Source organism: Morone saxatilis, unplaced genomic scaffold (genome assembly GCF_004916995.1).
Source record: "Morone saxatilis isolate NCDOM2014 unplaced genomic scaffold, NCSU_SB_2.0 Contig10, whole genome shotgun sequence".
Taxonomy (NCBI): domain Eukaryota; kingdom Metazoa; phylum Chordata; class Actinopteri; family Moronidae; genus Morone; species Morone saxatilis.
The window spans coordinates 5988449-6011251 of NW_023339652.1; the positions used below are offsets into that span (position 1 = coordinate 5988449).

The window sequence follows — 22803 nt, forward strand, 5'->3', positions numbered from 1 at the left end:
AGATAACAGTGCATAAAAAAAATCCATGGCAGTTCTCGGCTTCTGTAGTTTTTGCATTTTTGCATGAAAATGGACTGAAATTAATCAATCCAATTACTGTTTTGTTCATCCACTCATAAATGAATCATAAACTTTCACTTTCCAACCTAACTCAGCCCGGTTAGGACTGAGCTGTAAATCACTAAACCAATTCCTACAGTATCAATTTCAGTAACACAACACAGGTTGGGTTTGTTAAACTGAATGCCAAGCTGCGTGTGGTAATAGTGATCACACCAGTGCAAACCACTGACTGCTATTTGTTAATGCACTAGGAGATGTATTTATGTTTCAGGGAGTAGCACCTGTTTGTTCAAACATCAGTCACCTGTGATCCATAGCAGAAGAATGAGAAGGGTAAAACACATGCTTTAAATAAATATATCTTCTGTACACAGTCGGTGTAATGAATAAACTCGAAAAGAAGGAACCAGCGCCACAGATTATTGCAGAGGTGAAAAAGGAGAGGAAGCTGGTGAGGAAGCTGTATCCGAACTCGGCTCTGTTCAGCAAGTGGGGTGATGAGCTGTCAGAGGAGGAGCAGAAGGAGGCCGAGAGCTTGTTTCAGAGATACGGCTACAACGCCTTCCTCAGTGACAGGCTTCCCCTCAACAGAGAGATACCTGACACCAGGCCCCTCAGGTGACCGTAACTTCCTGCTCATGTGGGAAACTAATAGTGAAATAAACAATTAATTGCTTTATGATGCCTGTTTGGTTTGAGGCCAAGGCTGTTATAGTTAAAGGACCAGTGTGAAGGATTTAGTGGCATTTATCAGTTTCAGACTGCAACTAAATAAATACAAATACCCTCGTATTATAAGAATAAAAAAATGCAAACTAAAACTCCATAAAAATAAATAAATCTGAACATTTTTAAACAATAAAAACTAAACTTAAACAAGCAAACCCACTCTGGAAACTTACTGAAACTAAGCTGAATTGAAAAAAACTAAATAAAGTGAATGAAAAATACAAAATGAGAACTATCTGAGACCTATGCTAATTTTATTACTTTTTACAACTTTCCTTAATGGTTGAGAAATCAATCAACATGTTAAGTTCTTTTACACAGATAATCTGCTCTAAATGAATGATTTCTGAGTAATATGAGCTTTATTTAGAACCAGCATGTGACACAATAAATGACTTTTGACCAGATATTCAGTCAGTGTTCCTACTTTCAGAGGTTATGAAGCCAGTTGGTACCCTTTTAATCTGTACATATATATCAGTGGTTGACTATCCTTTTTAGGTTAGACCTAAAACAGTGGACAGAAAATTAATTGTAAACAATCTGATAATTGATTAATTGTATAAATCATTTGTTTTTAAGCAAAACTCGCAAACCTCAAATGTAAACATTAGCTTGTTCATTAGCTCTTAGTCTTTTATGATACTACACTAAATATCTTTTGTGCAAATCGGACAAAACAAGCAATATGAAGATGTTAACTAAAAAGGTACTTTTGACTACTTTATGACATTTTATAGACTAAACAATCAATTAATCAAGAACATAATCGACAGATTATTAAATAATGAATAATAGTTATTTGCAGCCCAAACTGAAATACAACAATTTGAAAATGCATCAAAATAGTTTCTTATAGCCATGATTGAAAATGATTTTCAAATCATTTAATACTTCTACTTTTTTGCCCCTCACAGGTGTGCTGAGAAAAAGTACCCAGAGGATCTGCCAACAGTCAGCGTTGTGTTAATCTTCCTGGACGAAGCTCTTTCTGTCATCAAAAGAGCCATCCGCAGCATCATAGACAAGACACCAGCTCGGCTGCTGAAAGAAATCATACTGGTGGACGATCACAGCACTAACGGTAGGTCGAACTGCTGTGATAAAAGTTAGCAGATTATTCTGAGATGTACAAAGTGTTATTAGAACTTTTCCCAAGTTACTCAAGAGCTCTTACTCCTAGAGGTATGTGGCAAAGGGCTCCAGATATTTCAGATATTTGCATCTAAGATTTCTGCTGCCAAGATAGTATGATTTATGCAGCTCACAATGCTATTCATTTGCATTTAGACAATTTGCCTGCAGAAACAGTTTAATTTTGGGGTAGGCCACAGACGTTCCTCTAAACAAACATATTTAGAAATATGCTAATGAAGACAGTAAAAGGTTGTTCCACCCTGAATGAGACACTGTTGAAATAGGGAGTTTTCCATCTTCAAACACAGTGTAATTATATTGACTTACACATTAGTACAATCAACACTGAAAAGCCGGACTTGCAAATCCGCCAGAGTCTGTTGGAGGAGAACCAACAATCTTGGCTGGATATCAGGAGATGTTTGCTTTAATTTATCCAATGAACAGGAATAGTTCAGGATATCCGATTATCCATTTATGTGTCAAATAAACTAACATTCTCATTAAAGGGTCAGTAGGTAACTTTTATTTAAAAAAATTACTTTTTGGCATATTTGCTGAAACTGCCACTATATCCTGACAGTAGTGCTTGAGACAGATAGTGTGTAGTGCTCCTAATGGCATTTTCCCACATTGGCTTCAGGAGGAGCTGTGCAAACACAATGGCTGAGAAACAAGGAATGAGTATAGTACAAAGTATAGTACACACACATGTGAACACATCCCGGCTCCACACGGAGCTTCAGACTCATCATGTTTAAAGCTAAATTGTGGTGAAACGACCTGAGGATTAGCGAGGCCCTAGCACTGGAGGGCGAGTCCTACAAGGGATGAGGTTTCACAGGTTAACCGGCTGCTTCTGCTGCATAAACTTTGCCAAAATGTCAAACCTTCCTATAAATGTAATTTTTCATCGTTGTGACCACCACAGATAAATCACTTTATTGTACTGGAGCTACTTAAATCTCAGAGGTGGTGGCCAAATAATCCCAAAATATGGCTATACCACTAGGGTTGAATTAAATGTTAGTATTTCAGGTAAACCAGTCCTTTTAAGGCTGGCTATTTCGCCATCCAACAATGAGAGACTGGTGGGTTGATTGATTGATATCGCCAAAGGTATAACTAGACTAAATCTACAGTTCAAATTAAACCAGTACATGACATAAAATCTTTACTTCCTGCAGAGGATTTAATGGAGAAACTGGATGAATACATCAACTCCATCAACGAGGAGTATCCAGGCCTGGTGAAGCAAGTCAGGCACGCTGAGCAGCTCGGCCTCACCCAGGCTCGACTGTCGGGATGGAAGGCTGCTGTAGGGGACGTGGTCGCCATCTTGGACGCTCACATAGAAGTCCACGTGCAATGGTTGGTTTTAAGTTTTCATATAGTCTTTGGGTGTTGCTATGCTACAGGGGTGATTAAGTTGTCATAATAAGTTTGTTGGTTTTTTAAGTCATGCAGGTTAAGTTAAACTGTTGCTGTGTGTCCAGGGCAGAGCCATTGCTGGCACGCATTAAAGAGGATCGGACCGTGATATTGACACCAGTGTTCGACAACGTCCGATTTGATGACTTGACACTGATTCCCTATGTGCCCGCTGCGGACGCCTTCGACTGGGCTCTGTGGTGCATGTATGAGTCCTTCAGACCTGAGTGGTACGCTTTAAAGGACGAGTCGCTGCCTGGCAAGTAAGTTTAAGTTTAAAGAGTCAGTCAAAATAACAACAAAAAAAATCCCATTTTGAACAAATTGTTGAGAAAACGCGATTATCAATTTTCTTCCTGCTGGATGAGAAGATCAATACAACTTATACCTGTTCTTTTAATAAGAAGCTGGAGTTAGGAGACAGTTGGCTAGTTACTGCTCTCGTCAGCCACATAACCGCCATTAAAATGTCAATGTTTTTGTACTAAACAACTGAGATATTGCATATTCATTATGTGCTTTTATAAGGGCTCGTAGGCAGATGTTTTTCGATCTTTGTGCAGAGCCAAGCTTGCTGTTTCCTCCATTTCCTGTCTTAATAATGCTAAGTTAAGCTAATGGGCTGCCTGCTGTAGATTCATATTTAATCGATATTATTCGATATTAGAGTGGTATCAATCTTCTTCTCATCAGACCAAACCAAAAGTGACTAATTTTACGTTCAATAAGTTCATCAGCAACACGTTTCTCTAGATTATGTCGGATAATCAAAAGACCAAACAATATTCTACTGGAGGTAAATATTGACCACAAAGCCTAACCTTTGTATACCTATATTATGATATTCAGCTAACACCAAATGTGTGTGTGTGTGTGTGTATTTTGTAACAAATGCAATATTTGTTATTATTATTATTTGTTAATATTTTTGCCATAGTTTGCTTGAATGCTGTTGTTTTCACAACACTGAGGCATGTGTATAGTGTCTACAGACAAACCTAAACTGCTCTGTCCCATGAATCATGCAGGTCCCTTCCACGTGGTAAATTTTGGAGATGCAGTTTTTGTCCACAGATTTAACCGGATAATAATATTCATACGGTCTCCTTTTTCCATATCAATACAATATGCAAGAAGGTACATAGAACTGCATACAAAGCCTCAATATGCAAGAAAACCTGCAGACAGATATTCCTTTTAGATAGTTTTAAAGGTATTTTTGACTAACTGGGCTACACTGGCACATAATTATCAAACAAAACTGAGCTCTACTTCAGAGTGACCTCACTCTCATCTATGTTTTCAGAATGCTTTTTGTTTATACCATTTCTTATTCTGAAAGTCAAACAGGTACAAAGCTATTTACCAGCATGTAAGTTACCTGTTTTATGATAAAATAAAAGGGCACCTTTAACTGTTTCTGTAGACACTGTACACACAGATCCAATGTTGTCAAAACTAGGGGGCTTTGACTCTGCAGTATTTGTAAAATCCCTGAATTGCAGAAGATTCAGATATAAAAAACCTCAGCAAATGAAAACAGAACTTTGACTTTGGGGGAACTACTTGTTAACTCTCAATTTAATTCAATTAATAAACTGTGGTTTGTGTTTTCATTACAAAAATGAAAAAAAAAAAAAAATTAAATAGGGTCCTGCCAACACTTTTATATAGGATAGAAGCTACATATTGCAACTTCTTAATGTGTTATATTTTGTCCTCAGGAGCCCCTCCATCATGGGGATTCTTGTAGCCGATCGCAAGTTCTTCGGAGAGATCGGAAGCCTTGACGGTGGAATGAAAATATATGGTGGTGAAAATGTGGAGCTTGGCATCCGGGTGAGATTACTAAAACGTGATGCCCAAAAATAACTACATCAAGTTTGCTGTAGATGTGGAACGGCTGTTGAAAAGTTATTTGTTAAACAAATGATGAACAAAATGTGCTGTCAACTGTCATCTGTCTGTGTTTACTTGTTGACTCAGTCGATGCATGAATAGCCAGAAAAGCATGCTGTCTGCAATATGGGACTGGATGCAGTAGGACATCCTGGTATTTTTTGCATACTGTATTTGATGTACTATGTTTTGGGCAATACAAAAATCTTTTTCTGGCATACTGAATAGTATGGTAGTATGGGTATTGGGAAGCACCCCTGGTGTTTGCTGTGTAGCTGTTTGTTTGAAGAAACCCATACAACCCATAGAACAATCTAAATCATAAAATGTAGTTCCAGGATCTAAGTTCAGGATATTTCCCTTTCCTTTGTCTAATGCATGTATGCATGGGATAGGCTAAGGAGAAATAACATTTGACTACATATACCAACATTACTGGACTCCCTGTCCAAAAAGACTGTTCTCTGTACAATATGTTTCCTTGTTTAATGTTAATTTGTGCATGAAATAAGCTTGCATACTGTATGTGTTTAAAAATGCCCTTAAATTCTACTTCTTTCATTTGGCAGGTGTGGCTATGTGGAGGAAGCGTAGAAGTTATACCTTGCTCTAAAATTGCCCACATTGAACGAGCCAGAAAGCCTTACCTCCCAGATTTGAGTGTAACAATGAAACGTAACGCGTTGAGAGTGGCAGAGGTGTGGCTGGATGAATATAAATACAATGTCAACATTGCCTGGAACCTTCCCTTGGAAGTAAGCAATGACGCCTCATTATGCAATACATCAATTAGGCTTCATAAGAGAGTGCTCTGGAGGATGTGACTAATGCAAACGCACTGTTGTTCCTGTTACTTATCAAACTTTTTTGTGGCCTTATTTATCCTGACGTTTCTTACAGAATCATGGCATCGACATTGGGGATGTGTCCGAGAGGAAAAAGCTGAGAGAGAGGCTGAATTGCAAGCCTTTTAAGTGGTATCTAGATAATGTTTACCCCATGCTGGACCCTCTGCACGACCTGCTAGGTTATGGAGGGGTGAGTAAAAACAATGTCAGATGTGAAGTCTTAATCTGCAATATTCTGAATATTTCCATTACTAATATCATACTTAACAAAAAAATGCAAACAGCAGTTTCTACACATTTTTATATTATCATTTTATATCATCTACCAAATCCTGCTCGCTTCTTATGAACCCATTGCACACATTTATGACTACCACTGACCATGGCTATCTCTAACAAAGATGATAATTAAAAGAAATAGAATTGTGTTTTTATTTTAATTGTATATGATGGGGTAGTTTAAGCTTTAAAAATAACTATCTTGCGGGTCGGACTAGATTATATTTTTGACATGGGAACCCCAAAGCAAAGTCTAATCTTGTTACCTATCATCACAGGTTGAACACGTCTATGTGTAATGACCAAGATTGATTTTTACATTTTGCTCATTGTTCCACAAGTTTTAGAGGCCTAAAGAGGAAAACTTATCTAATAATTTACAAAGGGAAATATTCAAGGAACAGCTGAAAAAAAAAAAAAATCTAGATCATTTTGTGTCAAATAAATACTTCTTTCTTCTGTTTTCATATCCTGTAAACCATCTTTTTAACTTTTAGTTTTAGGGTCCTGACTCCATGGTGGGGAACCACTGACATAAATGATACTGTGATAGACTTGTATTAGCCCCTTACACCACTAAATAGGATAATCAGTACAGTATGCATGGATAAATAGGAACAAAAAGACGTTTTTTTTTCTGTTTCTACAGAATATAGCACCACCACAACCTGTTTAATTGTTGTAAATTAAAGGATAAATCTGGTTAAATTATATATTATATTATATATACTCTTATTGATGTTTTGAGTCAATCCCACATATCCCATCCTGCTGCTGTAAATACTCACCAAAGCACCAAATGTGTATCAATGTGCTGCTGAAAACAGTCAACGTTTGCTTATTAGCCAGTTTTAAAAATGAATTTATGTATGTAAACTGTTTTTTTGTTGTTTTTTTAAAGATTTATGTCTTCAATAAGAACCAAAAAACAAAGTGTGATGTAAATCTCTTCATCCTCCATTAACTGCAGAGGTAGCACAGACCTCTGGTTGGTTTTGGTGTTTTTTGGTTGACGAAGAACATATATTGCTTGATGATAATGTAAGTTGTGCCACTATTTGTAATGCATGATTTAAAGGGTTACTTTCTATTTCTGCTTATATTGGTAGCTGACGAATGACATAAAGCCAGAGCTCTGTATTGACCAAGGCCCAATGCCAGGGAACACACCCATTGTGTATGCCTGCCACCACTACTCACCTCAGGTATGTTCAGAGATTCATTGCATGCACACAGACAGTGATATTTTTTGTTTGTGGATAAATATTGTTCTTTGGTGTAGCACTGTTATTATCGTACGGACGGACAACTTTACATCGGTGGAATCAAATCCCACAAGTACAACAGCAACCGCTGTCTGGTGGACACCGGCACTGGAATCTACCCGGGACTGTACGAGTGCAAAGTAGCCCATCAGAAGAAATTCCACATGCTGTGGGATTTTAAACAGGTATATATCTGAGTTTTTATATATAAATCCACACAGTTGTTCTGTTTGGAGAAAAAGAAATGTGTTTTATTGTTGTGTTGTATTTTATTCCCAGAACGGACCTATCCAGAACAGAGAAACAAAGAGATGTCTGGAAGTTGCGATGGGTGAAGACGGCTATTACAAACTTGTTATTCAGCAGTGCAGTGGTCAGAGCTGGAAGATACAAAATCTCCTCAAAGGCCATTGAAAGACTGGTGGACAGGACCCAGAAGACATTGTTGCACAAAAACTGCACCTCATGTCAGAGAAAGATCTAGAATGACTGCTTGTCTTTGGGGTGACTTCACATTTTGCACTAGATCACGGAGAGGAAGTGATAATTTTTATTTAATTATTAGCTTTTTTTACTTTTAATTTATCATTGTGACACAAAATATTGAGTACAAAAAGGTGCTCATATTATTTTCTGCTAGTTTTTGTGTGAAATTCTGTCACGCTGGATGACTTTGAATACTCACCCAGAGCATCCTAAATGACTTATCAATCACTTTTCTCATCAGCACGCAAGTTTAATGTAAAGTTCGTAAAAAACAAAAATTCAGAAACCCCTGGGAGTTTAACACACCAACCTTCCTTTCTATATCAGACAAAACATCCCTCAGGGTATGTTAAACTCTTTCCAGCCTATTCTTTACAGACAAACAGTAGTTCCAGTGATGCATGTCGCATTGAATTTAAATGAAGGCGCTAATGGCCAATATGTTTGCTTCACTTTAGCACTATTATGTACAGACATAATTTAAGTCAAACAGGATCTGTTTGTGTCGCCGTCATGAATGATCAACAATGAAGGTGTCCCATTTTCTCTGCCACATGGCGTAACCTGTGTCTTTCAGTTGAGCTGGCAGGGAGCTGTACCTGCAGGCAGAAAAAAACTCTTATTATAAAAGCTTGGAATATTATTGGAAAAGTTAATTATAGGCTTTTAACATGAGCTTGCTTGGCTAAAAATATCTACAAGTTTTACAACATAAACTAGGAATCATATTCTTTAATACTTCCTACAGCCTTATTAAATTCTGATATGAACTTGCTTTTATCACAAGATCAATATTGTCATATAGTTCTTGCAGAAGTTACATTATTCTTGTGCTGCAACAGTTTTAAGAGATCCCTTTGAATTTCTCTTTGGTGATTCATTCAAAGAACAGGAGATAATCAGTAAGCAAATATGCACATTGTGTAAAAGATGATGACATTTTGGTTGTTATTTGGAATACAAATGTCAATATTCTGGGGCCTGTTTCACAAAAACATTATTGTACAACCTGTGTTTACACCACTATTTCATGTCAAAGTGGCTCTGTTATAGTCATACTTAAGAGCTTTGATATTAAAGTTCCTTTTTAAGTATGCCTTAACTATCTTAATGTCATCCTCAGTTTCTGCTCGCTTTACAATTTTGCTTTTTTTTTTATAAGGAGCATGCTGAATGATAAAGCCTCTCAGTAGGGTGCTGTGGGTTACATAACTCTATATATGGATTCATTTTACTTCTCCTTAAACTCATTAAATCTCCATCTAGGCATTCACTGAAAGGCAGCACCTCCAGGCTTAACTAAAGTGTGATCTGAGACACTCTTGCTTTTGGTTTTAACATCCTCCACAGTCCACACAACCATTTAACCCAAACATCTCTCAATACTTTGAGTTTCCTATAACCCGTCTGTGGCTTTCAACCCCATTTATTCTTACTGAATACATACATATTTTAAAACCGGTCATGAATATACACTTTCATTTTTCCCAGACTGGCAGTTTTTAGTCTCCAGCACTATTTACTCCTGTTTGACTATTTTCAGCTGTAGATCAATACACAGATGGTTTAAGGTACCCAGACCGTGAATGTGGGATAAAAATAAACTACTGTGATCATGCTCAACATAATGAAGGGACATGTCACCCAGTGAAACAGAGTGGCTCATTGATGTGTTTTTGAATAGTTTTCGAACAATAATGGAGCTCTATGGTACAAAAGAATAAGATACCTCAGGCTTCAGATACAGAAAGTAGGATCAATTAATTGTTTCATGAGATTTGTTGACAATAAGAAACATATAGAATATCACCTGCCTGCTGCCTCAAAAGTAGACAATCTAAAAACATATGATTAGTATAGTTTCTTCTCACCTGATAGAGTTAACAGCCAGCTCTTTCAGAGTGCCCAGGTTTGCTTTTAACCCTCCGATGCCGACAAAGGCTTCATAGAAGTCGTAGGAGAGGCCTGTGGTGCCGAATAGGGACGGATCATCAGAGCTGATCACCATCGGGTGGCCCTCAGACATCAGCACAGCTGCGGGGTGGTTCCTGAGGTCCGATACCAGCTTCAACACCTAGGGGGTCAGAGGTCAAACACACTCAGGTACTTTATATACAAAGGCAGGTAAACTTTCTGTTTACTTCAAGAGAGTCTGTTTAGGGTGCAGACTAAATATGATAGAATATGCAAACATTTTCTTTGTTGTATTCTGCAAAGCTTCGGCAAAGGTTTGTTTTTGTCCATGAACAGTGTGAGGATCCTCAGTTGACCCTGCACATATAAGTTGTTAGTAGAGGACAAGTGGCATGTAGTGAAGTTGTAGATTGCAATAAACTGACCACCACTTGTGTTTGTCATGATCTGGTAATGAGAACAGGTTGTACGGTGAGTACAGTGGCTGCAAAACCCACAAAAGAAATTATCTACAGCCAGTGTTTGGTTTTATTTGTTTGTTCTGGGCTACTATAGAAACACAGTCGTTCACATGGTAGACTCCATAGAAGTCTGTAGAGAAAAACAGGTCACTCTAAGGTAACAAAAACACAAAGATTCCTATGTTCAAGTGATTATACACTAATGAAAACATATATAATATTATATTCCATTTCTGTTATGAAAAAATACTTAAATAATGAATCACAGGGTCAGGAATTTCAAATAATCTCCCTGTAAACAGGTTTTTATGTGGTGACAGTGAGCTACGATGGCTTAGAGCACCAGTCCGAACAGTGGACATTTGGATTCAGAAATACTCTTTTTCTATTGTGCCAATGGCAATAGGTTATCTGACCTGGTTTGAGATGGGGCACAGCTCCACAGCCACGTTTCTTTTCCTAGAAAGCTCTTTGGCCAGTGGATGGTGTGCCAAAGCGTAGCCGTGGCCAATGCGTGTGGTGTTGAAGAGAAGGGCGTCAAGAATGTTTTGATCTACGTCGGTGCCTTCATCATCTACCAACAAACACACACAGTGGGAACCAAAGTACATTTTAAAAGACTTTTCAAACTTTGGAAAGGCTATAATGTATATTATTCTTTCGATCCACCCACCCGTCTCCCCTGCGTGAAAGAAGTATGGCAGCTTGACACCGAGTTCAGTTGGCAGAGAAAGTGCCTCCCTGAAGTACCAAAGAGTCCTCCCACTGTCCTCCCTGCCAACCTGCCAACTATAATGTTAGCTTAAAGACAACCACATCAAACTGTCACAACTAACGAGAGAAATTATTTCCACTTAACAAGAGCTTATCGTTTTAAGAAGTTCAGCAAGACAGATTGCTTCCTACCATGTCAAATCCTGCAACAACATCTGGGAAGTCCTTCTGCAGCTGAATGGCCTCTTTCACGGCCGCTTTGACCTCAGATACACCCAGAGCCCTGAAGAAAGCAGCAGCGATAATAAAACACAGACGTGAGCACTCTATTTGACCAATACAGCAAGATTCACAAACAAAAAACCTACTGTAGATTTGTGAGTTATCATTTGTGTCATTTATAGCTGTTTGTGTATTACTTAAATGTAAGATGACAGTGGCGGCTGGTGGAAACACAGCAATGTGGCAAACTGCGTCAAGTACAGAAATCAGCCTAAAATAACTGCTGAGCAGGGGAGGGGCGGATCTAGAGAAATATTCATGGGGTGGCCAGAGGGTGGCATGGAAAGATATTTAATTACAAACAATCACATATATCAGTATTTGCTTGGAAAATCCCCCAAATTAAAATATTCTAACTCAAAAACATTACATTATTGTGCCACACTGAATAGAAATATCCATCTATCTTTTTTTCATTGAAGTTAAAGCCGTAAAACAGATCATAAAATTATTATTAATTTATTAATTTTAAACACACGTTTTTTTTATTAATCTAAATGAATGTGTTAAATTTGATGACACAAAACTATCTATCTGCCCCCGAGCGCTGTCACACACACTGATACGACTACTTCTGGAAACATAATAAGTTAAACAGGCCATAAAGTTATGGAACTTGAAAGAAACAGCTTAAACAAGACTGAGACTGAACATGTTCACAATGACAGCACTACAGTAACAAACTGTCTCTAAACAGGTATACTTTAAGTTAAGTTGAGCTTTATCACCATCTTAGTTAGCATGTTAGCATGTTATCATTTGCCAGTTGGCACTAAAGAGAGCATACTGCTGAGGATGAAGGTAATGTAATTAGATTTGCAAGTATTTGGCGATAAACCAAAGTACTGGACACATTAAAATGTTCATAAGCCCTGGATCCTACAATTCCCATAATGCAATTCAATTGTGTTTCTTTATCAAACTCCACACCCTCATTTTGTAACACAGGCATTTCATTATATATTTGTAGTCTCAAACCCCAAGATGAGATAAGATTACTATGACTCTGAGACCTAACAAAGCTCCTCCAAGGCACCAGCAGACCTACAAATATTTACCTAATTGGTGGAGTGCCCCTTTAATAACTAGACTAACTCTATAGCTATTTCCATTTCCAGAAAACAGGAAACATAAAATAAAGACATAATATAATTAATTATAGTTTCAGAATTAACTGTAATTTTTTCAAACAGGGCATGTCCCTGTTTGAAAAACAGTTACAGTTAAATTACAGTTAAATTAGAGCTTTAAAGTGGCACATCGTCCCCACTTTGGTTATAAATTAACTTAGTTGGATTTTCTGTTCAAGTAGTTCAAAAAGCATCTTTTTCTGTTATCTTTGTGTTACATTAAGAATTATGCAGTGGTGGAAAGTAAGCACATTTACTCAAGTACTGATTTTGTGGTATAGTTTTACACACTTTTAACTTGAGTACTTCTTCTACTTTATAATATTGTACTTTTCACTACACTACTATATGTACACATTATATATCGTATACCAGTCACATGGGCTATTTTTATGCTTAAGTAGTCCTTTACTTCTGATACTTTAAATACATTTAGCTATATATCTTATTTGACATCAGGTCACACTACACAGAGTGGAATTTGAATGACACCTTAACATATTGTTTCCTTGATCTTACTGGTCGATACCTGTGTACAGAAATGATGATACGAGCCCCGAGAAAGTCTGGATGATCTGCTATAAACTTCCTTGTAACTTCCTGAAATGTTTTTAGAGTCCAGACCTTATCGTGAATGGTTCCATCGAGCTCATACGTCTGAAACACATAAAAAAAAAGTTTGATTGGATTTAACACTATTGCAGTCCAGAAATACAGAAATGTCAGAGCTACTACAACTGCTACTGTGGCTCATTGAGAGAGGCTGGAGCTGATGGAGAGAGCAAACTAAACAAATACAAACCCTTGAGAGGCCACTCCTAAGTTCCAGATACATGATGTTGTCAAGCTGAAGCTCCCCTAGGCCCTTAAAAATATAGTCCTTCAGTACTGGGGCATGAGTGATTAGTCCAGCGGCTGCGATGAAAGCTTTCTCAAACTTCTCCCAAACCACATCTTGGCTTGGGTACTCCCCATCTGGATCCTCGGTGAACAGTGTAAGGTGCTGCATTAAACTAAAAAAAAATAATAATAATCTGGGTTAAGTTCTTCCATTATATCTAACTTAAAATGTGTAAAGGGAGGGTGATATCTTACTCAACCTGTTATCAAAGCCTGAAGGGTCTCCTATTTTGGCTCTCAGGGTCTCAAGCAGCTGCCAGTAGAAGCAGTCCCACCGTGGGAAAGGCTGGCGGTCGGAGAACAAGAAGCGGACCGAGTTGTCCCACGTGAAGCAGATGTAGCAGTGTGGCCTGTAGGTGACGTTTTTAACCAGCCACTCAACACTGACCAGAGAGGAGCTGTGGATGTGGAGGGCTGCACCTGTCACCAGAAAACAACAGGATATAACCTCAAACTGATGTACTGAACCTAGACAGTAAAATGAAGATCTGGGTTACCAATAGGTGTTGTGACCACATTGACATGAAACAGTAAGGTGATACACACACAGGTGATACCCATGACACTAATTAAATTTCTGTTCTATTTAGTGAGCCAGCGTTCACAGTAACCACAGTAAAGAGTAACAGCGCCCTGAGGCTGTTTAAGCTCAATGGAAATTAACCATAAATAGTATTCCTGGTAACATCTGCGGCGAACAGTCATGTTGTGCCCTTTTGTAGTAATTCTGTCTGTTTGTGGTCATTTGCATGTAACTTTGTAGTCTAAAATTTTGTCTGTAATTTTGTGTCTCTTTGCCTTTGTGGTCGTTTTGCATGTTTGTAGTAGTTTTGTGTCTCTAATAGTTTTGTTTGAATTCGTTTTTTGCGTCCTGTTGTCTTGTTGTCGTTTGCATCTCCTCAAATGATGTTGTGCAGGAGAACCAGACTCAGGTTAGCTCAAAAACAATATTTAGTTCAGATGAAGAAAGACTGACTCTTGTCAAAAGCTACCTGCCAGAATAGATATTATATAAAATATTACAGGAAATCAACAAAGAAAGTCTGAGATGCAAGTTCTATTTTCCTAAATCTACTCTGTTGTCAACTGATATTTAAAATAAATAATATAATTTATTAATGTTACTGTATTTTAATTAAATGTTGCTGTAGCCCCAGTATGCTGTGCAGTTATAATGAGAAATAAAAAACTAAGAAATCAAATATTGGATAAGATTTTGCAGGGGGGGTCCCCATGACCTCCTGGGCCCCTGGCCCCCTGTACATCCATGCTTGTGACGTCACCTTTAGGCATCTTCTGCAGCAGTTTGAAGATTGAACTCTTCTGGATGAGAGGCTTTGCTTTGAAGAAGTGTAGAGCTGGGGGGAACTGTGCAGCAGACATCTCTTTCTCCTTTAACTGATGGAGGTAAGTGTCCAGCTTCTGCTCGGCCGCTGTCAACGCCACCCGGCCTCCCGTCTGTCTGGACGCCTCCTGACGCATCAGCAGGTCCCTCTGAGCAGGGTCAGGCATCCCATCAGTCACTCTTATAAACCACAGAAGGAGCACATAAGTGACCACAGCCTGGCAGATTGAGATCACCATGTCCTTATGTGCCACAAGAGGGTGCTAGAACATGATCACAGGAGCTGGATTGCTGGATTTACTGCTGTAAGAAGAGAAATACTCAGTGTGAGACATGAACTAATGACATTAAAGTCTTTTTGCCTCGGTGGAGAAGTCTGTGTAATTTTTGTGGTGTAGCGGGTAAATAAATTGGACAAACTTGTTTTAAGGTCATCAACATGATAACATGCTGGTCAGCTTGCATTACGTGTTGACAGAGCCCATTCAGTAGCTTAACCAAGACTGGTAAGCATTCAGAGTGAAAATTAACCAAAAGAAAAGTGGAGGAAAGTGACAAACAATCCCTCAGATCATTCACAAAAACTAAGCAAAGAAGGAAAACTTTTCAAGTCAAATGTAGCTACTTTAAAACATAAAATACTTACAAGTAAGAAGGAGCTCCCTGTGTGCTGTGTCTCAGCTCCGCCGTCTCACAAAAGACTCGTCTTGTTTTCCACAAGAACCTCCACTATCGGTCTAGCATGTCAGCAAAATCCTCGGAGCAACTGGATAATTGGGGCATTTTTGTCTGACAAATACCATGTGATAAACTAATGAACAAAGCATGAATGGCCAGTGTTGCAAAATAAATGTAAAAATTTTACATCTCTCAGCAGCGAGGACACTGTGTGAACCAAAAAACAGCAGAGAAGTGATACTAATGATTTATATTTTATTAGGTTTTACATTTCCACAATATAACATTTTAAGTTTGAGACATGATCAAAAAAGAAGAAGAGATGAACAAAAAAACAAAACAACAACCACACATACGTATAATTTAATCTGGAAACCTCATATACATACAGTGCACCCTCTGGAATGATAACCCCCCCACTCGTTTAATTGATGACAGAACACAACATACAGTCGATGTAACATCAATAAATTAACTCTGTAAAGGTCATGTCCGGGCTTCAGTTTGGTTTCTAGGATGCTATTTTTTCTCTGTGATTGGTTGGAGCAGACACCCATTAGCAACACAATGCCCCATGCAACTTATAATGTGGGGTTAGAGGACGTGACACGGATGCTGTGTTTGTCATGAAAACTGATCCAATTAGAGGACAATCTGTTAAACATCCAGCCAATGACCCGACCTCGTCGTGCCGGACTAATCTGTGTAAACTGAGACCCTCAAAAAAAGGGAAGCAGCAGAGTAAACCAGTCGTTACAACTGTGCAGTACACACGACGCACATCTGTAATGTGGAGTTGCAGCGTCTATCATGTCCCTTAATGCACAGAAAAATACAGCAATACATCACACAACAACAATGCGTCTCTTTTGCATCGGAAATTCATTTCACAGACAGAGGAATGACGTCGTTTCATATGACAAAATAAAAAATAAAAGGAGAGTTTTTCTCTAATACAGTAGAGGTACTCAGTCCAGAAACTTGCGGTTTGGGTTGGCACCGAAGAGAGCCACCCGAATTTCAGGCATCATCTGCAAAACACAGAAACACATGGTTTACAAATCTGCAGATATGCGAGGAAAAAGTTAGCAGGAGAAAGGATTGTTGTTCTTTGTTTAACTATGAAAGCCTTTCTGAGACTATACAGTCTTTTCCTAGAGTGCCCTGGCTAAGATCGGCAGAAATAACAATGAGGAAAACACTAATATCATAAAACAAGACAACATAAAATTCTGTTTTATATTTTGTGTATTTTCACTGTAACAGAAAACAAGGCAACTGCCAATATAAGGGATGTAAATAGTTTTAATTTGCTCTATTCCTTATACAATATCTATCTTGCAAAAATATATCTAATAAAATAAAATATCTATTTTATGTAGCACCTTTACAGATCGGACATCACAAAGTGTTTCATAATAAAAGCCAAAAATGTAATTAAAAAATAATAAATTCAATAAAATATGACACTTATGGTGTCACATGCAGCTGTCATATGGAAAAATAAAGTTTTAATCTGATTTCTGTCTTACTAACTGCACTCCTCATTAAAAGGGACATTTGCAATTCTTTATTATTTATTTATCATATATATTTGGACGTTCACGAACATAACAGACAAAATCAACAGACCTTTTAAACATGAGGGGAAAAAAGGAGAAAATGGATCAATAAGGAAGACGGAGGAGGGAACGTTTGGTCTCAAGGATGAAAAGGGGAATTAGAGTCTGATAATATGAACTGTGTCTATTTCCTACCTGCTGAGCCATGAGGTCCAGTCTGCTCTCCAGGGTGTTAGCCACCTTTATCTTCCCGTTACCATTATAGATTTCAACACCTCCAGAACTGAACCAAAAAATGAGAAATCAAATTGAGAACAATACTCATTTAAGTTTTTTCAAGAGTAAATTTTAACTTGTTTAAGTCTAATTTATGTTTTCAAATGCGATGCTGCTTCTTACACGTCTGGGGAGATGAAGTTGTCCTGGTCGATGCGGACCTCCAGGTTGATCTTTGTGGCTGCTTTATATATGGGAATATTCCTCTGGATGGAAGCCTGAAAGAGTCACAGCACAACCACTGTACTTATGAGACTGCCTACTCACCGATCATGCTTTTTCACACACGATAACAATCCATTTCCTATCCACTTATGTCTTATTAAATGCAAACATGAATTTGAAATTTAACTTAATGGCCTCTCCTTGATCTGGATTGTAGCCCATTAGTTTGTCGCTTGGGACAAAAGCATCTGCCAAATAAATAAATAAATTTAATGCAAATTCAAATATGCACTTGCTAATTTACTCACCTGTACCATCTGCACATCCTGTTTACGGCAGCGAATTGTCACTTTGGGCTCCAGAAGCTGATAGAATCCCTGATAGGATGAAACATTGTGAAAAAGTTTTTCAAACCTCTCTAATAACATCATTCTTGTGGACATATACACTTAGTGGGCAGGTTATGAGGTACACCTTGCTGAAAGTAAATCCTACCTTCATTAAAAGTTATAATGTGGAGTCTTTGTTTAACTGTTTTGCATCATACTAAGATTTCTAATATTATGTCCACCCAATTTACATGAATGAGGGTACTAAATAGGAGAAACACCAAGTTGAATCTCAAGAACTGGACATTATAACCTTCATGAACGTCGGATTTATTGCAGGATTGTTGTATTAGCCTGCTTTAGCTTTAGCTAGGTGTACCTAATAAACTGGCACCTGAGTGTATAGTAGTTGAGAGAAATAAACTAACCTGTAAGATCAATCCGTCCAACAGAGCTGGATACCTGGCTTGGTCTTTTGCGACAGTAGCGAGCCGCTGACGGGCCTCACTCAACATTTCCTGAGGGCACAAATACGTACAGTGTTTCTATTATTTACACCAGTAACACTATCCATCACTAATCTCTCTTATGTACATAAGATATGATGATAGGATTACAAACTGATGTACGGCTGCTTACCGAGATCATGTCATCCCGGGCCTTCAGCACCTTCAGTCGGGCCTGGTTCATCAGGTTGGACATTTGACTGTTAAGGAGACAAATAACACACACATTGGGACTCTTTAGATTTCTAAGTGGGACTATGTTTGTTTGTCCGGAAACACTGGAGACGGTTAAGGGCAGGTTACAAAAGAGTCACTGTAAGACGAAGGGACTAAATAAAATTACAGAAACTCTGTGTCACACATTACAGCTATTTCTTTGTTCTTAAAAAGGCCGGATTTAGGAAGGGAGGACTTAATGTGTCCTGTGATTTCTCGCCATGACTCACATTTTCTTCTGCTGCTCGATCTGCTTCTCTTTCTTCTCGTAGTATTCCATTATCTTCAGCCTCTGAGTCTGGACCAGACGGCCCTTCTCGATGTTGAACTCTTCTTCTGCCTGCAGAAGGAGACACAGTTCCCTCAGCGCAAAATCCTTCATCGTCCCTCATCTTTGCACATACTATAGTTAAAAGGTCACTTTAAAAAAAGGTTTAATTTGGGATAGCGAAGACACATCTTTCACAGAATCTAATTTCTCAACAGTATTACATTGATCGGACTGATTATAGTGCTTTGATTAAATGTCAAAATCTGAAAGGCCTAAATGTTCTATTTTCATTATCGATTTAGTCCGTGGATTTTTTTGGGGCCATTAATCAATCAATTGTTTAATAAAATAGTCACAATGCCCATAATTTCCCAGAGAGTGAGGTGATATCTTTTAAAAAAAACGTGTTTTCTCAGCCTAACAGCCCAAAACCTAAAGATATTCTATTTGAAAAGTTATAAAACAGAGAAAAACAGCAACTTCTCATATCTGAGAGGCTAGAAACAGACATTTTTTGACATTTAATGTACTTTTTCTATTGAATTAATCTATCATTATAGTAGTAGGAGTCTAATTTCTGTCTATCTACCCATTCATAATCATTTCAGTACTACAAATACTGCTGACTGATGTAATGAGACTCCTGGAATTAGAGTCAATGCTTTATTTTAGAACATTTTAACAAAACCTCAAAGGAGAATCTCTTGTGATTGGACATAAAAACAATTACATGTTTGTTACAATGTATGTTACAATTTAAGTTCAGATTTGGGCAAAAATCTACTCCAGTACTATAAGATAAAAGAAGAATATGACTCGTTACCTTATATTATTATTATATTATTGTTACCATGTACTTTAGCTACGTTTGTTTTCTTAAATATAAAATATAACGCACAACCCCACCAACAAACCCAACTATGTATCTTTCCTTTTTTTTAATTTACAAGTTCTTCCTGCTACTAATAACATCAAACATCTGGAATAAATCCTCAATCTCCTCCTCAATCATCAGTTTTTATTGTTTTTGTTTAGTTATGTCCACATCATCTCAACCTCCAGCTTTATATAAATATTCTTATAATCCTGCTTCCATGGAAAAATGTTTAAACAATAATTAATAATTCATTCTAGTTACTGATGTCACTTAAAGGTTGAGTAAAATGTCAAATTTTAAAAAAAGTTATATGTCAAGTGTAAAATAATTCCCAAATGGTTCAGATTTGGTGAAATCTGCCAGTAGACCCTCGTTCATATCAGTACATAGTATACTGTACTTTTAGGGCCCCCTAGTGGTGGCTCTCACACAGGTCTCTGAATATGAGGACCATTTTAAAACATTACACTCAAAAACAGTTCAAATTCCACTTTTAAAGTCCTTTTTAATGTGGAATCAATGTATGTTGTGAATGCAAATTATCTGATGATGTGATGTGAATTTATGTGTTTATCTATGCTTATAACGTATATGTTTATACTCTATTTTGCCCTGCTATCTGACTTTTGTTGCACGTCTTTCCCTCTTTTCTCTCTCCCCTCTTATTTCCTGTCATCTCTCCACTGGTGACTCAATAAAAAGGCAAATGAAACCCCTACAAAAAAGAAACTTTATTATCAAATCTGGCCACTGTAAACATTGTGTTTACCTTTGCATCAATTTCTTCTGCCTTCTCATTGGCCTCCTGTTCAATGAAGGCCATCATGTGCTTGATCTGCAGAAAGGAGGAAAAGAAATCTGATTTTTTTTATGCACACAATTTCATTCTAAAGTATTTTTTCCTCCTTTGGTGTGAACTAAACTACAGCAAATCTATCATGTCTCTCATAATGAAACCCAGAGATGATTCCTCACCCTGCTGTGAACCGCCTCTGTCACCATGGTGAGGAATGCTTCTGTCCATTTAGCTTTTGAACACTAATAACTATACAACAGGTACGACTGACCTCTGCAGCTCTACATTAGCTTTACAGTAAGATTATTTGACAGTATTTGCTCAGATTTTCCCCCATTGAAGTGACCAGACACTGGCTCACTCACTCCCAGTTCCCCATCAGGCCCTGAAGCATGAGTTCATCATGTGATCATTTGGAAATATGACCCTCCACATCTCAGCCATAACTTCCACACAACACTGCAAACTCATTTTGCAAAAAAACTCGCATTACTCCTTGAAAAACCAGCCCTCAAAAACACCCTAAACGTTGTATTCAAGCTGATCTTTGTGTTTATTTTGGATGCTAAATTACTGCAGCTCTCTCAATGTCATTCTCCTGGAAACACACACACACACTTCCGGCCAATAGAAACATTTCTTAGTGTCGCAATTAGACATTTAGCAACGTAAAAGCTCCTTCACCAGTAAACGACAACAAACAGACGAGTGGTGTCTTTCTTTGAAGGTTAAAACGGGTTCATTACCTGCTTCTGGACATCGGCATCGCTGAGCGCCATGGTTGCAGCTGTCAAAAGATCCGCGGGGGCCTGCGAGGAAGAACAACAAACAAACACAAACAACTAAAATCATTAGGAGATAAAAGAGAAACCCGTTGGCACAACATTTCTGCAGTGAGAGCTTTAAACCGAGCGTTATTTACCCGAAAATCACAGACGAGGAGGTATGAATTAATCGCCGCAGTCGTGACTCGTAAAGATGTCTACGGCGGATCAGCTGATGTCCCGAGTCACATGATGTTTACTTCCGGTCGGGCTAGCCAATCAGAGGGCGAGAACCTGACGAGTTATGACGTAGCAAAGGGGAAACTAGAATGGCTGATTTATTCATCCTGACCTTAAAATCCTTTATATTTTAACAACATATTTTAATGTATATATATAATATATATTTAGAATCTTCTTGTTTTTATTTGAATTTACTTTGATTTTTAGTATTTGCTTTTGTTCCCCCCGCCCTATTGATCCCTTTGATAGGAAAATAGCCATACAAATAATTACTTTTATGTTGTTATATGGAGTAATTTCTCTCTTATATATAGTAATATATCTTTTTAGATATATTGGAAGAAACTGCATTGCGATTTGACCAAATAATAGCTGAAAGAGTTACAAAGTAAAACTATATCCTTTCAATAGTGAGTTGAATGCAACCATTATTCTTCATATATACTGCATAAACTCTAATTTAATAACATACTTCTCTGTGTTTTGTACTTTTGGTCTCTCATTCTGATTTCTTTGTTTTTTTCTCTTGAGGAAAAGTGCATTACACAACTTCACTCAACTTTATTTACACAAAACCTTACACATGACACAGTTAATCCAAAGTGTTTTACAGCACAGTAAAAAAACAGAACAAAAGAGTGAACGTAATCAAAGAGAAAAGATTAAATAAAATTAACATATGTTCAGACATAACAAATGATAATAGGTCAGGTCAGACACAGTTACCTGACTCCTGAAAACTACAATTTAATAAGAAAATATATGACCGGAATAGAATTCCAATGTTTTGGAGAAGCTATTGAGACAAAACTTATGTTTACATTGTGAAATGCAAACTGTGTTCATAATATACATGCTGGTTCTGTGCAAGTGTACCATCTAACTGTGGTTTTCAAACTGGAGTCTGGGTATAAAAAGGGTCTCACGCAGAAGGAAGAATAGAATATTTTAACTTTTATCACAGTTTTCAGAAGGTAAGAAAGAGGGTGGGCGGTTTTGACTGATTGTGATTTGTAGTGATGTTAGTTTGATCATTGCTTGACTATGAAGTTTTTATTATCTCCAAACCTAAGAATTAAAAAAAAATACTCAAGACAAAATCCTCTCAAATCTGGGGTCTGTGGTCTAATGTGTATCTATGGTTGGAGTCCTTGACATGAAAAAGTTTGGGAACCCATGCCATAAAAATGCCTCCTGGCATAGTTTCCAGTCTTGTAACATGTCTTGCCAGTAGAGG

General features: G+C 37.7%; 3 protein-coding genes across 4 annotated transcripts in view; 1 reads left to right on the forward strand and 2 right to left on the reverse strand.

Annotated features, from left to right (window-relative positions):
- LOC118339515 (probable polypeptide N-acetylgalactosaminyltransferase 8) overlaps positions 1–8507 on the forward strand; it is a 9511-nt gene extending 1004 nt beyond the window's left edge. The window contains exons 2-11 of the mRNA XM_035677202.1: positions 438–681; positions 1710–1876; positions 3117–3300; positions 3426–3623; positions 5085–5199; positions 5829–6014; positions 6160–6297; positions 7496–7591; positions 7669–7836; positions 7931–8507. Of these exons, the coding sequence (XP_035533095.1) occupies positions 438–681; positions 1710–1876; positions 3117–3300; positions 3426–3623; positions 5085–5199; positions 5829–6014; positions 6160–6297; positions 7496–7591; positions 7669–7836; positions 7931–8065 (1631 nt within the window). The 3' untranslated portion in view covers positions 8066–8507. The remainder of the gene's footprint in view (positions 1–437; positions 682–1709; positions 1877–3116; positions 3301–3425; positions 3624–5084; positions 5200–5828; positions 6015–6159; positions 6298–7495; positions 7592–7668; positions 7837–7930) is intronic.
- Positions 8508–8521: 14 nt separating this feature from the next.
- ada2b (adenosine deaminase 2b) lies at positions 8522–15161 on the reverse strand. The gene is made up of 9 exons (XM_035677241.1): positions 14822–15161; positions 13739–13958; positions 13441–13651; positions 13168–13295; positions 11419–11509; positions 11186–11294; positions 10929–11086; positions 10009–10211; positions 8522–8736 (listed from the first exon to the last, which is right to left on the reverse strand). Exons 1-9 carry the CDS (start codon positions 15120–15122, stop codon positions 8649–8651), a joined length of 1509 nt encoding a protein of 502 aa, XP_035533134.1. The 5' UTR covers positions 15123–15161; the 3' UTR covers positions 8522–8648.
- Positions 15162–15796: 635 nt separating this feature from the next.
- Positions 15797–21618, reverse strand: atp6v1e1b (ATPase H+ transporting V1 subunit E1b). Of its 2 annotated transcripts, none has more exons than XM_035677355.1 (10): positions 21482–21618; positions 21306–21368; positions 20533–20598; positions 18846–18955; positions 18533–18599; positions 18322–18411; positions 17873–17941; positions 17523–17617; positions 17319–17406; positions 15797–16592 (listed from the first exon to the last, which is right to left on the reverse strand). In XM_035677355.1, exons 2-10 carry the CDS (start codon positions 21336–21338, stop codon positions 16530–16532), a joined length of 681 nt encoding a protein of 226 aa, XP_035533248.1. In that variant the 5' UTR covers positions 21339–21368; positions 21482–21618; the 3' UTR covers positions 15797–16529. The 2 variants fall into 2 exon arrangements, with proteins under 2 accessions (XP_035533248.1, XP_035533253.1); XM_035677360.1 differs by having other exon boundaries at positions 21306–21401; positions 21482–21578.
- Positions 21619–22803: the final 1185 nt, after the last annotated feature.

Excerpts from the sequence above, each read along its gene's own strand:
- ada2b (XM_035677241.1), bottom strand. The coding sequence starts at position 15,122 with ATGGTGATCTCAATCTGCCAGGCTGTGGTCACTTATGTGCTCCTTCTG. Across the intron at positions 11,087-11,185 it reads CTTTCACGCAGGGGAGACGG|ATGATGAAGGCACCGACGTA; the intron begins GTGGGTGGATCG and ends GTTTGTTGGTAG. Across the intron at positions 10,212-10,928 it reads TGTGCCCCATCTCAAACCAG|GTGTTGAAGCTGGTATCGGA; the intron begins GTCAGATAACCT and ends CTGACCCCCTAG.
- atp6v1e1b (XM_035677355.1), bottom strand. The coding sequence starts at position 21,338 with ATGGCGCTCAGCGATGCCGATGTCCAGAAGCAG. Across the intron at positions 18,956-20,532 it reads CAGAAGAAATTGATGCAAAG|GCAGAAGAAGAGTTCAACAT; the intron begins GTAAACACAATG and ends CTCCTTCTGCAG. Across the intron at positions 17,618-17,872 it reads AGGATGTGCAGATGGTACAG|GCTTCCATCCAGAGGAATAT; the intron begins GTGAGTAAATTA and ends TGACTCTTTCAG.